Source organism: Protopterus annectens, chromosome 13.part0 (assembly GCF_019279795.1).
Source record: "Protopterus annectens isolate FY-2018-M chromosome 13.part0, PAN1.0, whole genome shotgun sequence".
Taxonomy (NCBI): Eukaryota; Metazoa; Chordata; order Ceratodontiformes; family Protopteridae; genus Protopterus; species Protopterus annectens.
Genome location: NC_056747.1, coordinates 738,662,723 through 738,684,273, shown reverse-complemented (window position 1 = coordinate 738,684,273; position 21,551 = coordinate 738,662,723). Strand labels below are relative to the sequence as shown.

The 21,551-nt window shown below is 41.5% G+C and overlaps 1 protein-coding gene across 2 annotated transcripts in view; it reads right to left on the bottom strand.

The window, feature by feature from the left end:
- ERAL1 (Era like 12S mitochondrial rRNA chaperone 1) overlaps positions 1–21,551 on the bottom strand; it is a 609,521-nt gene that overhangs the window by 40,181 nt on the left and 547,789 nt on the right. For both annotated transcript variants that reach the window (XM_044054425.1, XM_044054426.1), the window contains exon 9: positions 18,193–18,342. In XM_044054425.1, the coding sequence (XP_043910360.1) occupies positions 18,193–18,342 (150 nt within the window). The remainder of the gene's footprint in view (positions 1–18,192; positions 18,343–21,551) is intronic.

The window sequence follows — 21,551 nt, the reverse complement described above, 5'->3', positions numbered from 1 at the left end:
AGCTGTGCAGCCTAAGGTGAACAGATTTGTTTGGCTTTTTTAGGAGTAAAATGAATTGTTAAAATTGTTGACGTCCCCCCTCCTAATCAATAAGTCATTCATATTTGTTAAGAAAATGTGCAATGGTCTAACTGCAATAACAGTTGAACTGTTTCTTACAAAATATAAATTGTATTGATCTATTTATTTTTGATGAGTTTACTGAGTGAGCAATGATGATTGTAATGTGGTAGTTTTCTTGATTGTTATGCTGCATGATGACAGTAACCGTGTGATTCAGTATATTTTGATCCAAGTTATTAAGTGGCAACTAACATCACTGTTGTATGGGGTACAGTGATCCAGCAGCTAAGGGCAGTGGTGGATTAACTGCGGGTAACTAAAGCTCCCCTATTATCCCCATTCATCTCTCAACTGTACCGCTTTTGGAGGTACATTCTGTTCTTCAGCCTTGCCATTTAACATTTTTCTGTATGCCTTGCATGCCCGTCTCCTGAAATATGATTGAGCTGTGAGGATGAGTTCCTTGGCAAAATCGTGTTCCAGAAGCCAAGAGTAATCCTGCTACATAGCTATGGGCAATGCTCTAAGAAGTGAATTATTAACTCTTTTGTGCCTATTGCACTTTCACTCCTTGACAATATTGTGACTTACATGATTATTGTGCAAGGTTTCCAGCTAGTATAATACTTAAATAGATTATCCCTAGCACACTGGTAAAATTTCTCCTTATTTTGCATGTTTTTTTCCTGCAGACTCTGTTCCACGCATTCAGTACAACAGGTGCAGCACATTTTATAATCATTGTCTTCATCCTCTAAAATAAATAGGCAGTAAAGTGGCAGGACAGTTTATCCCCTCTTTTCCCAGTCACCCTAGGGATACCACAAGGATCTATACTCGGTCCCTTGCTCTTCACAATATTCACAAACAGCCTCCATAAAGACACTCTTTATGCAAGATTAGTACAATACGCCGACAACTCTACCCTGATCTGTTCTGCTCCCTCTCTTCAACTTCTACAGAAAATAACCCAAGAATCTTTCTCAGCAGTTGAATCCTGGCTAGCAGACTCACAATTAATACTAGATCCCAAAACAGCACAACTCATGCTCTTTCATCCCTCCAAAGCCTTAGACCCCCCCCCCTTCAAAATCATTGCCTCTGGCAACACTCATATCACACCAGTTGCACACACCAAACTGTTAGGTGTTATCAACCAAAATATGAAATTTGACAAACATGTAGCACAAACCATAACTAAGGTACAGAAAAAACTAGGCACACTCTACAGATGTAAGAACTGACCTCCAATAGTAAAACCATCATAGCAAGAACCCACTTACTGTCCATATTACTATATGCCGCTCCCATCTTAGTTAACCTAAATAAAGCAGAACTAAATAAGCTATCCACTTGCTACAATAAGATAGCTAAATTCGCTACTGACTCTTCCTATAGATCCAACCATTGCCTAGCCCTTCACAAATTCTCCTGGATGGAATTACCTAACCTACTCACCCTTAACCAACTCACCCTAGCTCATCAACTTCTCTACTACCTTGCCAAAATCCCATACCTGTACAACTTAATCAACCATTACACCAACAGTTGTCTGCTAAGATCCAACAATAAGGGTCTGGTAGAGGTATCCAAAAGCAAATACAATTCAGGCGACTCCTTATATTCCTGCACCATTGCTAAAATGTGGAACTCCATTCCACTTGAAGTTGACACAGACAAACATTTTCAAAAAACAGCTAAAATCCTACCTCACCAAGTCCTGGATATGTACATGCTCCACCCCAGGCTAACTCTGTTATCTAGCCTCTTTAATCCCTTTGCATCTGTTAAAAGGTCTTCTTAAATCTGCAAAACCCAAATAGTACCTTGTAATACAAGTTACTTCAGTTCTTAAGGAATTACGTAGCTTGCTGTTGTGTATTCCAATGTGGTGAAATTATGTTTAAACTAATGTAGACTACTACTACATTGTTAAGTATTAACAAAGTTGTGTATTCGCTTCTCTCTCCACTGTATGACTAATTCTCCTATGGAACCTTCGTCAAATTGCAGCCAGTTTGTTAAACTGTTATATGCTGTCTTTCGACTAATATGTTGTATGTTTAAACTTTTAACTCTGTAATTGGAATGGAGCTCATCTTCCCTGTCCTCCACTGAAAACAGGCAACCCCTGCCCAGTCGAACTTTTCCGGTAAACAAATGTAAAATAAAAATACGCATGAGGTAAATTGGCCAATCAGCTCTCAGTACGTCTCTGTTGTTGCTCTTTATTGCTGGTTGCCATACCTTCAGTTAAGTTCCCAGAATTTTTTTACTTAAAAAAATTTCACTAGGATATTAGAAAAGCACTTTTGGAGTTTTTGATTTTTAAAAAGGGAAGACTAATGTAGTGGTACCACAGTGGAAGGCATGCACAAATCAAACACTTCAACTTGCTAGCTATTAAGCAGAAGCGGATTGCTTGTAATTTTGGGGAAGATGCTTCTCATTTCTGGTCTCATGTTTTTCAGCATTTGCAACATTGCAAATGCATTCTTTTAACACTCATTTATTTTTTACTGACAGGATTGAGAATGGCAACTGAAATTGTTGAGTGGCCATTGTTCTGTACTGACGTTATGAGGATCAAGATTAAAATTAACAGAAGAAGTGCCACAACAGGTAAGATTTTGTTACCTTGACAGTCCTCCTGCACAGTACAGTTGTTTCATAAGAGTCAACATCTGTGGTGATAACAGTTAGCTATATTTAGTTATTCATTTTAAGTTGCAACTGTAAGTGAAATTATTTTACAAAGGGAGAAACTGGTGACGATGATGTTTTACTTGGTTCAGTGCATTTTCAAGGAACTGTAAACTTCCGTGCATCTTCAAGGAACTGTGAGCTTCAAGGGTAGAAAACGTTACTGCTGCTCATGCTAAGTCTATTTTCAATGTGTAACTGTTTTCATTAACAAATGGTCATCACTGTTGTGCTTACAATTTAAAAGCAGTGTTAGTAATACAATAGGTAGCATACCTGCTTTTGATTCAGAAGGCTGTGTGCTCTACTCCCACAGCATGTACACGGATTGCTGATACTATGTAGTACTTGGGGTGGGGGGTGCTGCAGTTCTGAGTGTGTCCTCCTTTGGATGAGATGCCTAGTACTATGAACCTGTTGCTGGTTTGCCATCCATTCCTTACTGTAATATTATCACCTTACCAATCTTTTTTGTGTGACATAGGCAAGTTATTCAAGGGTAGCAGGCATTGAATTTGTAGATGAAACATTGAAATATAATGCTGTTTGATAGCAGCAACCTCTTCATTAGTTACAGATCTCTTTAAAGTGGAATTATTCAGATGATTTATCTCTGCAGAGATTGTGTACATTGACTGATATTTGCGGATTGTAATGACAGAAGCTTTTGTGGCGTTTTATGGTTGAAATGTTCTTAAATTAGGAGTTTTGTCATCATTAGGTCACACATTCTGTTTTACCGCTTAATGGAAAAATGTTCAAAACTACAAATTTAAAACACACACTAACAAGTGTGCTGTATTATACAAGAAATATAATTTAATACAATCAGGAAGGTGAATCAAACACATGCTTGTATGTGCGGTCCTAAAAATGTGTGCAAGGCGTCTAGAGTTTGAAAACGGCCTAAAGGTAAACTTTTTCTGCCACTGGCCAGACACATTTTCTTTCAATGCGTGTTTTAGTGAATATGAGTTTCAAAGCTAGAGAAGCTTACTGTTAATGTCAAGTCGGTTTTCATTGTGAGACTGTATTGTTTTGTTTAGCAAGTGACTATCAATGTTTGTGCTATAAAATTTGAAATAAAACTTTGAAATGAATTCCAAATATCTGTAATCACTGTACAAGTAAAGAAGAAAATAGTATGTGCACAGAGAGGTCTGAACAGTGTTTATGCCAACTTTGGAGAAAAAAATCAAGTAATGGGACACTGGAATGGTGGTGTGTGGGGGCCCGAGCCATTATCCTGCCTAGGGCCCCATTTGATCATGAGCTGGTTCTGGGTACCAGAGAAAATGAGAGTTTTTTTCCCCAGAAATATTATGAACATGTCATTTTTTAAAATAAATATATTAATAACTTGCACCAGAAGGTGTTTATATAGTATTCCATGGTATGAAATGACCACAAACACAGTGGTGGAAAAATGCTGCACTGATGGTTTGTGCTTCTCTGTTTTTGCAGTTTACATTTATTTGTCCATTAAATATGCAGTACTGTAGCAATAAATATGTATTTTGGGTAGTCTAGGTAGGATGTATGTGAAAGTAGTTGATCACTTGCACAGTGACACAGCACATCTCATATCAATCTCACAGCACTTGGTTCTCTGGTAAGGTTCCTCACTGTGACTACTTGTGTGAGGAGTCTGCATATTCACCCTGTCTCTCTGCGGGTTTTAGCCAGGCACTCTCATTTCTACAAAGTCCCCAGAAACATGCCATGCAGCCAAGCACGTGGCTTGTGTGTGTGTATTTTTATCTGTCTTGTGATAGACATGGCTTGCTAAGGGTAGTGTCAGTATGCAGGAGTGTGTGTAGAAAATACCACTGATTTTATCTGTAGAAGCACATACTACTGGGGACTAAGTGTTCTAGAAAGCAGTAGAAACACAGTTAACACACAGCATCTAGACCATCAGAAATACTTGGGCCCTACACCCCCAGGTGTAAAAGTTTTTTTTTCTCACGTATACACTGGAATATAAAAAGTGTACACACCCCTGTTAAAACACCAGGTTTGTGTGATATAAAAAAATTAGACCACAATAAATCATTTCAAAACTTTTCCCACCTTTAATGTGACCTATAACCAGTACAATTCAATTGAAAAACAAATCTGTTAGGGGAAAAATATAAAAAATAAAAATCGTACAATACACGGGTTGCATAAGTGTGCACACCCTTAAACTAATACTTTGTTGAAGCACCTTTTGATTTAATTACAGCATTCAGTCTTTTGAGTACACACCTGCCATCAATTAAAGAGGCTCTGATTAACCCCAAATAAAGTTCAGCTGTCCTAGTAGGATTTTCCTGACATTTGCTCAGTTGCCTGCTACAGCAAAAGCCATGGTTCGCAAACAGCTTACAAAGCATCAAAGGGATCTCATTGTTGAAAGGTAGCAGTCAGGAGAAGGGTACAAACAAATTCCATAGCACTGGATATACCACAGAACACAATGAAGACAGTCATCAAACAGTGGAGAAAATATGGGACAACGGTGACGTTGCGAAGAACTGGACGTCCCTCCAAAATTGATGAAAAGACAAGACGAAAACATTTCAGGGAAGCTGCCAAGAGACATACAGCAACACTGAAGGAGCTGCAGGAATTTCTGGTAAGTACTGGTTGTGTACTACATGTGACAACAATCTCCCGTATTCTCCATATGTCCGGACTATGGGGTAGAGTTGCAAGATGAAAGCCTTTTCTTACACAGAAAAACATCCAGGCCCAGCTCAGATTTGCAAAACACTACATCAAGTATCCCAAAAGCATGGGGGAAAATGTGTTATGGTCTGATGAGACCAAGGTTGAGCGTTTTGTCTACAATTCCAAAAGGTATGTTTGGTGCAAAAACACTTCACATCACCAAAAGAACACCATCCTCAGGGTGAAGCACGGTGGCAGTATCATGTTTTGGGGTTGCTTTTCTTCAACTGGAACTAGGGCTTTAGTCAAGGTGGAGGGAGTGACGGACAGTTCCAAATACCAGTCACTTTTGGCCCAAAACCTTAAGGCGTCTGCTAGAAAGCTGAAGAGGAATTTCACCTTTCAACACTACAATGACCCTGAGCATACATCCAAAACAAAAGAATGGCTTCACCAGAAGAAAATTAAAGTTTTTGAATGGCTCAGCCAGAGCCCAGACCTAAATCCAATAGAAAATCTGTGGTGTGACCTGAAGAGGGCTGTGCACAACAGATGTCCTCGCAATCTGACAGATTTGGAGCGCTTTTGCAAGGAAGAGTGGGCAAATATTGCCAAGTCAGGATGTGCCATGCTGACACACTCCTACCCATGAAAACTAAATGCTGTAATTAAATCAAAAGGTGCTTCAACAAAGTATGAGTTTAGGAGTACACACACTTCTGCAACCAGCTTATTATACGTTTTTTTACTTATTATATTTTTCCCCTAACAGATTTGTTTTTCAATTGAATTGTACAGGTTATAGGTCACATTAAAGGTGGGAAAAGTTTTGAAATGATTTATTGTGGTCTCATTTTTTATATCACAAAAATCTGGCATTTTAACAGGGGTGTGTACACTTTTTATATCCACTGTACCTAGTAAGTTGTCTCCATCTTCAGCCTTTTCTCTAGACTTTGGCTAGTCCAAAATCAAACCTTTCCAAAGATGTTCACATTAAGTTGCTATAGGTTATGTGAGAGCTAGGCTGAGTGTGGTCATTATTTCTTCAACTTTCCTCACAATTATGCATTTGAGATTTATAAAAGTTGATTATTGTTCGTCTAGTGGTTGCATACTGTTCAGGATCAAGAAACTGGAATACATTTTTTTTCCACTTTTCTCATGGTTAAACATCAGACGTATACAGGATACTTGCTTTTGAGGGCAGATGTAAAGAGGAATGCTATGTGTCTATACATCTGATCAAACTGAAATATGTTAGGTGAAGGAGATCCTAGAATACTGCGTTGTTCATAAGCAAGCATCCCCCCTGAAGAGTCTATGTGAAACAAAATATATGGACTTAGTCTGTCTAGTGAAGAAACTTTGATACTTTTTAAGTATGTTTAACTGCTGTTTGAGGTACATGCTGAATTCAGCATTATATTAAATGATTGCCATAATGAGGGAGGAATAAAGTGGTACTACAAAATCATTAGACCATGGTGGGATAATACAAAGGATATGATGCTTAAGGCTAAATTATTTTCTAACCACCAGAATCAATGATGAGTCTGTTATCAAAACATGCAGCCAAATCCCTGATGACTGACCCAGACTTAAGTTGATTGCTACATGTGGGTTTTCTCTATTGCCAACAGGGTCTGTGAAATATTTTATTTTTTAACCAAATGTCCTGTGTAAAGTATATGTTGCTAAACATTTTCATTACTTGTCAAATCGTAATCAAAATAGGACATGCTACCATTCACGTAGAGGCTAGATTGGAGGTTATTTGACTTGTAAACCTGAATACCTTGAAAAGATGAAAAGGAAGTCACTGAAGGTTTTTAGGTTTAACAGAGACAAAACCAAGATGAAACTAAAGCAGCACTGTTAAAAGCCCAGAAAGTATTTATCATCTGTTTTAGTATCATGATCTATAAGATTAATACAATTATTAAACTGAGTTTTTGCCTTTTAGGATTTTTTCATATCATCTCTCTCTTAATTGCTGTTACTTTCAGTTAAATGAACTTCACTGTTTCCACATATATATCATTATTTACTTACAAAAAAAATATTACTTAAATTTACTATGGTATTCGCTGTGGCTGATGCCACCCTTCAGTGGAACTGTTTCTTACATTATAACAACGCATATGCCAGCTATGTCATGGAAGGGGACTGTGACTTGGCATGGGCAATCAATCATGTCTTTCAGGCATGTGTTGAAAAAACGTGTACTGTCCATAAATATGCTGAGTGCTGCACAGAAATTACCTGTTTCTACTACCACATCCACAGTAAAATCATGGGACACAATGTATAGTGATAACTTTTCAAACATGATGTCAGAACACTGAACTCAGAGATCATACGATACCAGGGCGAGGGAATATTCCTCAGCTGAAGTATTACAGCATTCTCTCAAAAAAGTTGGCAACATTTCAGTCGATCAAATTAAGAATGCTGTTGACTAAAGCAACAATTGCCCAGTTTAATGCTTTCCAGGTATACATTTATGGAGATACATACATACACACACACTAATATATATATACACACACACAGACACATACATATATACATGTACACATACATGCATGTGTTACATACAATATATATATATATATATATATATATATATATATATATATATATACACACTCACACACACACACTCACACACACACACACACACACACACACACGCATGCATGCAATTGCCATCTCATTCTTCTGCATTTCTCATCAGTGAATTAGCTATCTTTTGTGTTCAAACGTATGTAGAGCTACACTTCACTTCTGTTAGCATGATTTTTATACATTTTTGCTTTCAGAATTATTATTTACTATCCATTATAATGGGGTCATTAGCTCAGAACCTTAACATATGGCCCCTGGGATTTATCCTACCTAGGGTGCAGCCTTCTGTAACATTAGCAAGCATGCATTTTGCAATCGCACCATACACCTACATCGATATTTGTGCAGTAACTGAGACCTGGTTCAAGGCTTCAGAGAGCACCACTGCAATACCAGGCTACGTCTCTTACTACACTTTCCGGCCACCAAACCAAGCCCGAAACACTAAAGGTGGAGGTGTGTCCATATTCATGAAGGATATTCACACCTCCAGGCTAGCTGCCCAACACAATGCATCTAAAATTCTCCAGGCGCAACTAACACTAGGTAAGACTGCAATCCAAACTGTAGCTTGCTACAGATCCCCCACCATGTCCCAAGATTCTCACTACACCTTTCTAAACATACTGGAAAATATTAAGATACAACCAAACACCCTAATACTCGGTGATTTCAACTACCCTGCCATTAACTGGGAAAACTACTCAGGTACCAACACCTTTTCCCAACAGTTCCTGGAATTCATAAATTCCATCGCCCTGGATCAACTAATCCATTGTCCCACCAGGGGCTCCAATACCCTAGACCTGGTCATTACCAACATGGGAGATAGATGCTCCACACCAGTGGTCACCCCCCTCATTGGTCAGGTCTGACCATAAGCTAATCACCCTTGACATCCACATCCCACCCCCACCCCCCCAAGTAAGGAAACCTCTGTAAAAAACTTCTCCAAAGCCAACTTCATGCTACTCAAGTCAGAAGTGACAAAAGTACAGTTGTGTCCACTTACCATAAATGTAGACGTTCGAGTGCATTCACTGTTGCAGTCATTACATTTTGGTAATCTGCTGGCAGGTTGCCCTCAGTCGGCCTGAATTCCAAAGTCTTGGGTCCTGCGTCAGTTGCTGTCTTCTCTTCCATGATGTCAGGTCATCAGGGGTATAAAACATGCAACCGACACCATTTTCTTTAGTTTTTCATGCCCCCCAAAAGGTAGCAAAATTATATATATATCTATGTAAATATCTATATATATATATATATATATATATATATATATATATATATATATATATATACACATGCATCAATATAAACTTTACCTTCATCTACAAGCAAATACACCATATAGATTGTAGAAGATAGAGAAGGAAAGATAAACTTCAGAATGACAGGGGGATGGCGGGAGGGTAACCTGGACTGCAACAGTAAATACACTCAAACATCTACATTTATGGTAAGTGTACACAACTGTACTATGTTCTTCATGTTTCACTGCTGCAGTCATTACATTTGGGTAGAGTCCCAAAGTTATGGTTGGGAGGCTGGAGCTAACCAGCATTAGGTGCGGCTATAAGGCCCTTTAGCACTGCAGTGGCAAAGCCTGCCCTGGACTTAGAGTAGAGAGGCAAATGGTAATGCTTTGTAAAGGTGTGAACAGAACTCCAAGTAGCAGCCTCTAGAATGTCTTTGGTTGGTACTCCTCTGAGAAAGGCTGCTGAAGTAGCAGCAGCTCTGGTGGAATGAGACCTAATGCCCTTGGGCACATGTTTGCCATGGTGTAAGTAGCAGAAATGGATGCAGTGGCTTATCAACTTCGAAACTGTCTGCTTTGAAATAGCCTTTCCTTCTGATCCTGACGCATATGACACTAGTAATTGCTCAGTTTTTCTTAGAGCTTTTGTCCTGCTCAAGTAGAATCTTAGCTGCCTGTGTACGTCCAAGGAATGCAGAATTATTTCCCCCTTGTTCTGCGGATTTGGATAAAAAGTTGGCAGATGAATTGTTTGGTTAAGAGCTACACTAGAAACCACCTTAGGCATAAAAATAGTATATGTCCTCAGAGACACCCTGTCTGGGTAAAATATGATAAAAGGCTCTACAGCCATTAGGACCTGTAGCTCTGAAACTCTTCTTGCTGAAGTAATTGCTAGTAGCAGAGCTGTTTTCCACAAGAACTTTAGATCAGCGGTAGCAGCTGGTTCAAATGGAGGCAGGGTGAGCTTTTCCAACACATAATTGAGGTCCCATGTAGGTAATGGTGATCTTCTAGGAGGCCTTAAAATTTTTGGCTCCTCTAAGACACCGCTTTAGTAAAGGATGAGAAAAGATTGGTGGCTCTGTATTGCAATGAGCCGAACTGGCAGAGGCATGGATTTTGATTGATGAGAAAGAGAGGCCTTTGTCAAGCTTCTCAGTTAAGTAATATCTGAGGAATATTTGGTTCTGCTGTATCAGTTCCTTGTGCTTGATTTCAAGCACAGAATCTCTCTTCCATTTGTCAGCATAAGATTTTCTAGTACTAGGCCTTCTGGCTTCCAAAATGACATCTATCACAGCTTTACTGAGAGGTGGTGTTTGTATGACTACATGATTAGCCATGCTGCCAGGTTCAGAGTCTGTAGTTGATTGTGCAGGATCTGATTGTTTTGCTGGGACAGTAGTTGTGGCCTTTGAGGCAAGGTCCAAGCTGGGTATTGAGCCAAGTTCCTTAGGATTGGGTACCAGTATTGGCGGGGCCAGTCTGGGGCAATTAATATCATCTTCGGCTTCTCTTGTCTGACTTTCAGGAGGACCTTGGGTAGAAGAGGCAGAGGAGGAAAGGCGTAAACTGATAGGTTTTTCCAACTGAAGGATAGGGCGTCCACTTTCCATGCTTGTCTGTGATAAGTCCTTGTGCAGAATCTTTTCAATTGATAATTTTGAGGAGAGGCAAATAGATCTATGTCTGGGCTCCCCCATGTCTCTGCTATCATGCTGAAGACTTGTGGATTTAGTTTCCACTCGTGAGGATCCATAAGGTTTTGGCTTAAATCGTCTGCCAGTGTGTTTTGTTTTCCTGGCAGGAATTGAGCTTGAAGATGTATTTGGTAGGTCAAGGCTATGTCCCACAGTGCCATGGCTAATCTGCAAAGGGGGTATGAGTGTGTGCCCCCTTGCTTGTTTATATACCACATGACTGTGGAGTTGTCCGTCTTTATCAGTAACTGTCCTGGATGAAGTAAGTCCTTGAAGGCTGTTAGGGCATTTTGAACAGCTAGCATCTCTTTCTGGTCGATATGTAGATGCATTTGTTTTGGTGTCCATAAGCCCTGAATGCATCTTTCTGCCATGTGGGCCCCCCCACCCCCCCAGGCATAATCTGATGAGTCTGTTGTTAAGGTTTGGCTGGCAGGGGGTAGAGTGAAGGGCAGTCCCATGTTTTGGTGACATGCCTTTGCCCACCATAGAAACTCCTGTTGCAGGCAGGGAATAAGGGGAATCATTGTTTCCAGACTGTGTGAATGTTGACTCCATAAACTTTTTAGGTACCATTGAAGTTTCCTCATATGCAGTTTTGCATATGGAATTAGTAGGATGCAGGATGCCATGAAGCCCAGAGCCTGCAGAATTTGCCTTGCAGAAGACTGGGTTTTTGTTGCCATCAGTCTGAAATAAGCAGTCAGGTGTCTTTGCTTGTATGGCGTGAGGTAAGCCATCTGGGCAGTTGTATCCAAGCTTGCACCCAGGAATGTTATCTTTTGAGAGGGTACCAGTTGTGATTTCTTTTCGTTTATTGTGTACCCTAGGCATGTTAGAAGCCTTTTCACAAACGCCAGGTGTCGAAGAGTGTCCTTGTTCTCTGCTTGAATGAGACAGTCATCCAAGTAAGGATATACTTGTATACTTCTTTGTCTGCAAAAAGCAATTACTGGTGCCAGGCACTTTGTAAAGACCCTGGGCGCAGTAGATAAGCCAAAGGGCAGTAAAGAGAATTGGTAATGCATTAAGCCAGCCTTGAATCTGAGGTATCTTCTGCAAGACTGTCTTATTGGGACATGCAGGTATGCCTCTTTTAGGTCTAAAGTCACCAGCCAAGCATTCTTGCCCAGTATGGGCAGAAGCTGCTGCAAAGTCAGCATTTTGAATTTTGGAATGTCCAGGTATGTGCTCAAAATCGATCAATCCAGGCCTTGTCCTTTCTGGGTACCAAGAACAGTCGAGTAAATACCTTGCCCTTTTTCCTGTTCTGGTACTGTCTGAATGGCCCCCATAGCCATGAGGAAAGTAACCTGTTTCTGTGCCTCTGCCCATTGGTTTTTTGGCAAGTCTGGCCAACCGTTTGCCATTGGCAGAGTCTGGAAATGGAATCTGTATCCCTGTGATACGATGTTTAGTACCCACTTGTCCTGGGTTATTAACTGCCAATTTTGAGCAAAAAGTGCTAATTTTCCCCCTATGGGTGCTGCCAAAAGATAAGTGCTTGGTGTAGGCAGACGGAAGTCATTGGGATTGCTTTCTGTAGGTTTGCGCTTTATCCCTTCCAGATTTGGAGGTGGAAGTGCCCCATTGCTTTGACCTGTATGAATCTTGCACCCAGTATCTGGAACCCTTAGGGCACCTGGATTTGCCCCTTTGAGCTCTGTCTGACACAGGAAAGGACCAATTTGTTGTAGGCCAGTGTCTACTGACTCTTGGTGCTGCACTTGTAAGAAGTCTTTAACAGTTTGCATAGACTTAGCTTTGTCTTCCATTTTCTTTAAAACCTCTTTTGCCTTAATACCAAACAGAGAATCATGCTGTAAAGGTGCATCTAGCAATTTAGCTTTAACATGATCAGTCAAATTTTGTTCCTTTAACCAGGCATGGCTCCTAATCACAGATCCAGTAACTGCGGCCCTACGGGAGGCCTCTAAAGAATCAAAACCACATTGCTAAGTATGCTTTCCAACTTGTTCAGCTGCATGCAATAATTCCTGCAATTCTTTATTTTCTGCACATTCTGAAATCAACATCATCTTCTGTTTCAGCAATCCCATAACATGCTGTTGGTACTTAAGCATATGAAATTGACAGTTTAAGGCCCTGATTGCCAAGGTTGCAGATGTATAAACCTTTTTTTCCCCATCTGTAGTGCCCTTGAATCTCTGTCAGAGGGGGTAGGATTTTTTGCTGTTGAGGCCTTAACTCCCATTAGACCCTGTGAAATAGTTTCAGGATCAGCAGCAGGGTTTCTAAATAAAAATTTATGTAAGTCAGGGACCCTGTAATATCTGTCAGGCTTACTGGGAGCCGGAGGTAAGGAGCCAGGGGTCAAGCTTGACTCTGAAAACACATCATCCACAATGTCTAAAACAGGGGGAATGGCTAAAGGCTTGTGCTGAGGGAGAAGAAGGAAATCCCTGAGCCTCTTTTTTGATTTTGAGAAGTCTTGGCTCTCCCAGTGAAAATGCTCCCTCAAAGTATGCAAAGTTTCTTCAAATGAATAATCCTCAGGAGGAGATGCAGATGGAATAGACTCCTCAGCATCAGAATCCTCATAGGGAGGTATAGATAATTCCTGATCAAAAGAGGAATCAGAAGAAATAGAAACCTGATCTGAAGATTCATAATCAGTGTCTTGCCTAGGCCTCTTATCTGGAGGGGGATGGGAACCCCTGATCAAGGTAATAAGGTCTTCAGCCATTTTGATCATTTGATTTTTAGGCATAGAGGCCTGTGCATGTGGCTCATGCGTCGGTTTTTTAGTTTTAGAAGTTGCTTTTGTCTTTGGTTTTGCAGCTGTCGGTTTGATATACAAATGTTGAGGTCTGAATGCACCCTTAGAATCCGGTGCCTGCTCAGCAGCTCCAGACCCATCCGAGGGAGATACATCTGTCGGTCCAATACCTTGTGTATCTTGTGGCATGCCGGACTCCACATGGGTGTCGGTAAAGGCCTGTGACTCGAAGGTAGCGGGTATCACGGGCTGCGAAAGCACCTCACTGAGTACTGGCGACTGGCTTAGGAGAAGCTTCGTCACTGGTTTTGGATCTCGACTGCCTTTCCCTGTCCTTTTCTTTGCGTTTTTTATGTACTCCAGTAGTCGGATTGCTATCCTATATCATTTCTGGGTAGTTAAATCAGTTTCCAAAATACTTTGATGCAAAAATATACCGACGCTTAATAGTGCGTTGGTTAAATCTAGCACAAAACCGACAGCCAGGCACGTTGTGATCAGGGCCTAGGCAAGGAATACAGTATAAATGGAAATCCGTATGAGGTATTTGCTTCCCACAAGTAATACAATTATTAACTTTTTCCTGACATCGGTAAAAAGCAAGAAAAAAGTTTCTAACGGGTACTTAGCTTTAGTGAAGACTTCGGTTCTGAAACTCAAACTCGAATATTTCAGTAGTCGGCCAACCGGCACTTGCGAAATGCTTCTGCTTCGGGCACCGCGTGGCAAGAAAGATTAAAGAAAATGGCGTTGGCTGCATGTTTTATACCCTTGACGACCTGACGTCATGGAAGAGAAGACAGCAACCGACGCAGGACCCAAGACTTTGGAATTCAGGCCGACTGAGGGCAACCTGCCAGCAGATTACCTAAATGTAATGACTGCAACAATGAAACATGAAGAACATCTTCTTGACACCCATGGAGATGGGAGCTGAAAGTTCGACTGTTAAATCCTACACTAAGGCACTGTACGAGCACATCCCCTCGTACATGAATTTTGCCATCCCATATAGAACCAAGATGCTCTCCTCCAAAAAAAGGAAGCCAATTTGGTGGTCCCCTGCCATAAACAAACTATACAACAGAAGGAAGAAACTGTTGCAGAAAAGAGGAAAATCCCAGGATGCAAAAAACTCCCTTAGCAGCCTCATTAAGAAGCTGAGATCCCTCATAAAATCCTCCAAAGCTAGTTACGAAAATAAAATTGCCAAAGATTCCAAAGCCAACCACAAGGCATTCTATAGTTATGTCAAGAATCTAAATGGCAATGCTCAGATCTGCTCTGAGCTACATCAGAATGGCATTAAATACACTGATCCCAAGGATATTGCCAATATCCTGGCAGATCGATTTAGTGCCAACTTCACCCCCCTCTCACCCCCTAAAGGGCCCATGTCAATACCAAAAGATTGCCAAATTACGGTAATCACGGCCACAAAGGTAGAAACCGCACTCTCCAAAGCTAAGAATACAGCATCCATGGGACCAGATGACATCCCGGGCTGTGTACTACATGAATTACAAAATTAATTGGCACCTCACCCAAGTGTCATGTTTAATCATAGCCTCACCCTCAGGCTTCGTGCCCACTGAGTGGTACACAGCTACAGTTATCCCACTCCACAAGGGGGGATCCACCTTGGATCCCATCCCATCAGTCTGATGAGCCTGATCTGCAAGGGCATGGAATGCATTATCATGGAACTTATAAGCAAAGACATTGGCAGCCTTCAAACACTGGACCCAACCCAGTTTGGGTTTGTGAAGTGCCGATCTTGTCTCCTGAACCTGACTGACTTCTTCGAATCAGTCTCCAGAGCTGTGGATGAGGGTAAGGTGGTCCACACAGCCTATCTGGACATTGCCAAGACCTTCAACACCATCCCCCACTCTGGAATTATTGATAAACGTACTAAGCTGGGCATAAATCCCTACGTCACTTGATGGGTTGCCAACTGTCTTACTGACAGAACCCAGACTGTAAAAGTAGCCAACTCCAAATCCAGCTCCAGACAAGTGGAGTACCTCAGCGTTCAGTCCTGGGACCGCTCTTGTTTGGCATCTACTTCTCTGAAGTACAGGCCAACACTAAGGGACTCAAACTGGGAGCAATTACTGAATCCCCAAATGATGTGGATATTCTACAAAAGGGCCTTACAGAAACAGATGCTTGGTGCCAGAGCCATGGGCTCAAGCTTAATGCCAAGAAATGTATAGTTATCCCCTTTGGGGAAAAAACATGCACCCATGAATTACCACATAGGTGGCAGTACACTAAACACCGAAAGTGTGATGACAGACTTAGGGATACAGGTGGTCAGTGGTCTCACCTTTGAGAACATTGCCACAACAGTCAGGAAATCCTTCTATGTGGCACACCTCATCACCAAGGGCTTTTCATCCAGAAAAAAAGGAGGTCATTGTCCCACTGTACTCATCCCTCATTAGAGTCATTATAGAGTACAACACCCCATTTGTTATGTACCTCACAAGACATCTGCAACAGCTGGAAAGGCCCCAGAACTACCTCACTAAAAGAATCACAGGCCTAAAGCAGATACCCTATGCTGATCGTCTAAAAAAAACTCCAGCTATACTCTGTGGCATATAATCTACTCAGAGGCGATCTCTGCTTAACATACAAGGCCATGTCAAACCCTGAGCTGTGAACATGCTCCACTTAAAGAAATCCCAATCCCTCAGAGCCACACGCTCCAGGGATCTAAACCTTGTCAACACAATGAACAAAACATGCTGGAGAGAGAGGTTCCTGACCCAGAGACTTCCCATACTCTGGAACACACTGCCCATACATGTCAAGCAGAGCGCCTCCTTGGCCCTCTTCAAAAGGAACCTTGACGATTGGATGGGAGACAGGAGATTCACCCTGGGTATCACATCAGTCACCCCTTGACAAGGGTCCAAGGAAGTAAATACTGTTGGAAGAAATATCCAGGGAATTGTTATGGCTAGGCTTGTATAGGCCCTTGGGCCAATAGCCTAGTACCAACCTATGAACCTCTAGTTAAAACACTCGCAGGCAAGCCAGTTTCCATCACCTTACCTACTTTGAGTAAACACTGACAAACTGTAATCTATCTAGTGTCTGGTAAGCATCAAGAGGCATTTATGTTGCTATCTGTTCTGCTATCTGTAAGAACAGTCAGGCATGCATGTTACCATACGCCACACTTCAATGGGGAAAAAAGGAAGCTGGCCTGTATAGCGCCATCTACCCCACTTAGTGCAACATCTTTGCTGCTGTCTGCCTGCAGGCACATGTCATCATCTTTCCCACCTATGGAAAAAAATCAGCAGACATGTATGAGGTCATCTATCCTGCCTCTAGTATAAACAGTTGAAATATGCATTGTCTTCTGTAATAATTAGCAGGCATGCACACTACCACATGATTACCTATGTTTTAGTGCTTAACCAAACTGTTTCGAACTACACAAGTTCTTATGGTGCTACATAGTACTTAATTTTACGTACTTGAATTTGAATCGGTCCTACCTCTAGTAAGGGTCAGCAGACATGCATTCTATCCCTAGTATAGTAGCCACCAGCAGGTATTCATTCTGTCAGCTGCCCTGCCACTAGCAAACATTACCAGGCATAGTGCAGACATCTGGCCACATCTGGCCCACTGGTATAAACACATTAGTAGAGATTATTAAATTCCTTCTTTTAAGCAAGATTCAGGTAGCTCATCAATTCTATGGATGACTGTAGAGTTTGAATATTCAGACTGCTGAGTGCAGCAGACCTGTTTTCCCAATGGGCAAACATTTCTGATGCCTTTCAGGGTCCTGCTATGAAACAACCCCTAACTTAGTGCACCTTTTAAATATACCAACTGATTCTCTCCCTCTTTGCCAGTAATTTCATGCTTATGACACCATCTCCTGGCCCCTCATTCCATTTAACTGCTGCTTCTTCCTCACTAAAGAGTACTGTTAACTATCCAGGTACTCACATCACACCATGCTATTTTACAACTGCCCAACATATTCATCTACCCATCCATTCAGTTACAAATGCACCCACACCTAGGTTTCTTCTGCTTGATCAAATTACCACTCTCTGCCCATATGTCAACCCTTCAGAAGCAGAAACACTGTCAGCATACTTGCAGCTACTAGTAATTTGGTAAAACTGTCACACTGTCTGCTTAAATGACACAATTTGTATTCAAGTTACATGAATCATGTGTACCAGTGCTATTAAATATTACCTAGGCTAAAATGAAACAAGCATAAATATAACAAAACTCAAATGTATTATTTTATAAATATGAAAAGAAACCAATGAATTTAAGCACACAGCTAAACATAGAAAGAACTGTGTGTGGAGGACACTGCCCTCATCTCACCAGCTGTGAACTTCATGAATGAACAGTAGAGGATATCTACATAACAAAAGGATTCTTATTACCTGTGTTACACTGTAGGGCACTTCCTGTGGTAAATACTCCAGCAGCTTCTCTCTAATTATGTTTTCACAAATTTCCTGTGGCAGCTGGTCAGTCACCACTTCGCTGTGGAAGACCCAAGGACCTGGTTTTGCTTGTTTAGCCAGAAATCTCTAAAAAGACATACATTATCCTTCAATGATGTATAACCACCAAATTATTTGTCTCAAAAGTTAAGCACATAACTTATTCTAATACAGATGAAGTGGTAAATGTAAAATGCCTTAATTATACTCTCACGCTGTAGGAAAGGGTAAAACAAGTTGGGAAGGATTACAATGTAGCAGAGGTCAAGCTTCTACACTTAAATTTAAGGCAAAGATGGAATGCGCAGTCTTGAAGTATCCAAAGATCATCTTCAAAACTAAGAATAGCAAAGGGAGATAAGGGCTTTGTTTATTGGCAGAAAGCCAGCAAATATTTGTTCTGGCCAGCCAATGCAGACAACAGGTATCTGCATGGTCACAGAGAAATTACACAACAGGAAAAAAGAAGTTATGAACTTACCATAACGTTGCATCTGAGCTGTTGCTTTTTCATTTGTCTTCAACCTGTGGGTTTAGATCTGACTTGGCTGTATACCATTGCTCTAGGACCTGAAAAATATGAGCTCCTCCTCTACCCATAATGCCCTATCCTCCCCCTTCATCCCTCAGATAGAGTTTGCTGCTTACAAGGTAACTATAATCATATACAAGGAAAAACATGTCCCTGATTCGAATAGAACAAAGTACTTCAAGAGCTCAAACAGCTATAGGGATGTCTATAACATCATCAGTCAGGTCTCCAGGAAAGAAGACTTTGGAAGGGGGATGGTGGGAGGGAAGGTTGAAGACAAATGAAAAAGCAACAATTTGGATGGAACGTTATGGTAAGTACACAACTTTTTATTCTGAAGTTGCTGTTTTTCATTTGATCTTCAACCTATAGGAGAGAGTTCTCAGCTACATAACTCTTGGAAGGCCCTTATGAAAGGATATTCTGGACCACAGAAGAACCAAAGGAAGCCCTGTTACTGGAAATAATGTCCAATCTGTAATTTGATACAAAAGTATGTGAATTTGACCAAGTAGCTGCAGAGCAAATATCATCAATAGGAACTCTCTACCATAAAGCAGCAGAAGTGGATAATGACCTAGTAGAATGGGCATTAATGGTTACAGGTAAGGGTATTACTCTAATGGAGTAAACCAGTGAACTGCAGCTTGTAATCTAATTATCCAGTGCTACTTTGGATATTGGTTTCCCAAATTTTATCTACGAATATGAAGCAAAAAGCTGGTCAGAGCTTCTGACGTATTTAGTCCTATCCAATTAAAAACGTAATTGCCTATGCACATCTAGCATATGGAGTTTGTATTCCCTTTGTTTTGGAAACTGGGGAAGAAAACTGGAAGATTGATGACCTGGTTAATGTTAGCCTCAGATGCAACCTTGGGCAGGAAAGAAGGGTTGGAACGCAAAGTCACTCTATCCTTGTGGAAGATCAAATAAGGTGGCTTAAGGGATAATGCTTGAAGTTCAGACAGTCTTTTAGCTGAAGTGATGGCTACTAAGAAAGCAGATGACCATGATAAAAGCTTCAAATCAACCATAGCTACTGGTTCTAAAGGGAACGCAACCAATGCTTGCAAGACCATGGTAAGGTCCCATGGAAGAGAGGGGTCCTTAATGGAAGGGTGAAGAAGAAAGGTGCCCTTAAGGAAAATTTTGCGCAACTTGGAAGAGGCCAAGGGTAATGAATTTTCACCAATGTGAAAGTTCGAGATTGCTGCCAGTTGTACCTTCACAGTTGAAAACCTAACTCTGTTACGAAAAATGGACGTTGAGTCTAAAACAGCAGGAACGGGAGCCGTTAAAGGATACAAGTGATTTTGGTGAGTCCAAATGGAAAATCTCTTCCACTTGCTGTTATATATTTTCCTGGTGGAAGCTTTATGTGCTGCAACTAAAATTTCTCTAACTGGGGAAGAAAGCCCAGGATTTCTAGCCATCAATGGAACTGGAGCAACCAAGCAGTCAATTTCAGGCTAGATAGATCTGAGTGAGAACACCCCAAAGGATGGGACCTAGGTGAGACCAAAGGAAGGGAAACCACACCTGTCGAGGCCAAAAGGGAGCAACGAGGATTACTTTGTTCTTCAATCTCTGAGCTTTCTGAAGAAATTTGGGAATGAGAGGAAGAGGTAGACAAGCATAAAGCAGACCAGGGGGCCCAAGCGTGAACTACAGCAACTCTCAGTGATCGTCCCTACAGAGGGATCAGGGCAAAAAACTTGCTACATACGGTGTTGGAAGGAGACGCGAAGAGATCGCAGCAAGGCAGACCCCATTTTTGAAAAATCCTGTTTGCCACTGAAGGGTTCACACTCATGAGGCATCAGAATGGCCCTGCTGAGACTGTCCACTAGAATGCTTAACTTTTTCGGAATGTGCGTTGCCACTAGAACGCGAATGGAGGAGATTGCCCATTGCCACAACATCATGGCTTCTCGACATAAGGGGTAAGACTTGGTTCCTCCCTGCTTGTTGATGTACCAAACAACGGACATGTTGTCTGTTTGAACTGCAATGGTTCTTGAGGAAAGAGAGGTATGAAGGGCTTGCAATGCTAGGAGCACCACTCATCTCCAGAACATTTATATGCAAATTGGTCTCTAAAGGGGACCAGGTGCCTTGGTCAATCAGACCCAAGTAATACCCCCCCCCCGAGCTGGGAGGCATCAGTGGTCACTGTGGCCTTTGGGGAGGAAGGACAAAGGGACAGCCTTGTTCTAGAACCTGTGATTGAAGCCACCACTGAAAGGATTCCTTGCATACTTGAGATAGTCTGATGGGATGGTTTAGATGATAATAAAGGAGGGACCATTGAACTGCTAGAGTCCACTGAAGAACTCTCATGTGGAGACGAGTTGTAGGAACAAGAGTTATGCTGGCAGTCATGGAGCCCAATGCTCTTAGAACAAGACAAGCTGGAGGCGATGAAATGTCTAGAATCTGTTTGAGATCCTGTCGGTGGGGATAATAGTTAAGCAATGTGTCGCGTTCAGACGGGCTCCAGTGAAGTCCATCACCTGTACTGTATGTAGATGTGATTTCTTTAGGTTGAGGGAGATGCCCAAGGTTGAAATTAGCTGAAGTAGGCAATCACTGGCTTGGAGGGGTCGATGCCTGGTGGCAGCAGTGAGAAGCCAATCGTCCAGAAAGGGAAGCACATGGAATCTTCACAGTCTCAGGTGAACTGCCACTACTGCCATGCATTTCTTGAACACCCTGGGGGCTGTGGTGAGACCAAAGGGGAGTACCCTGAACTGGTAATGAT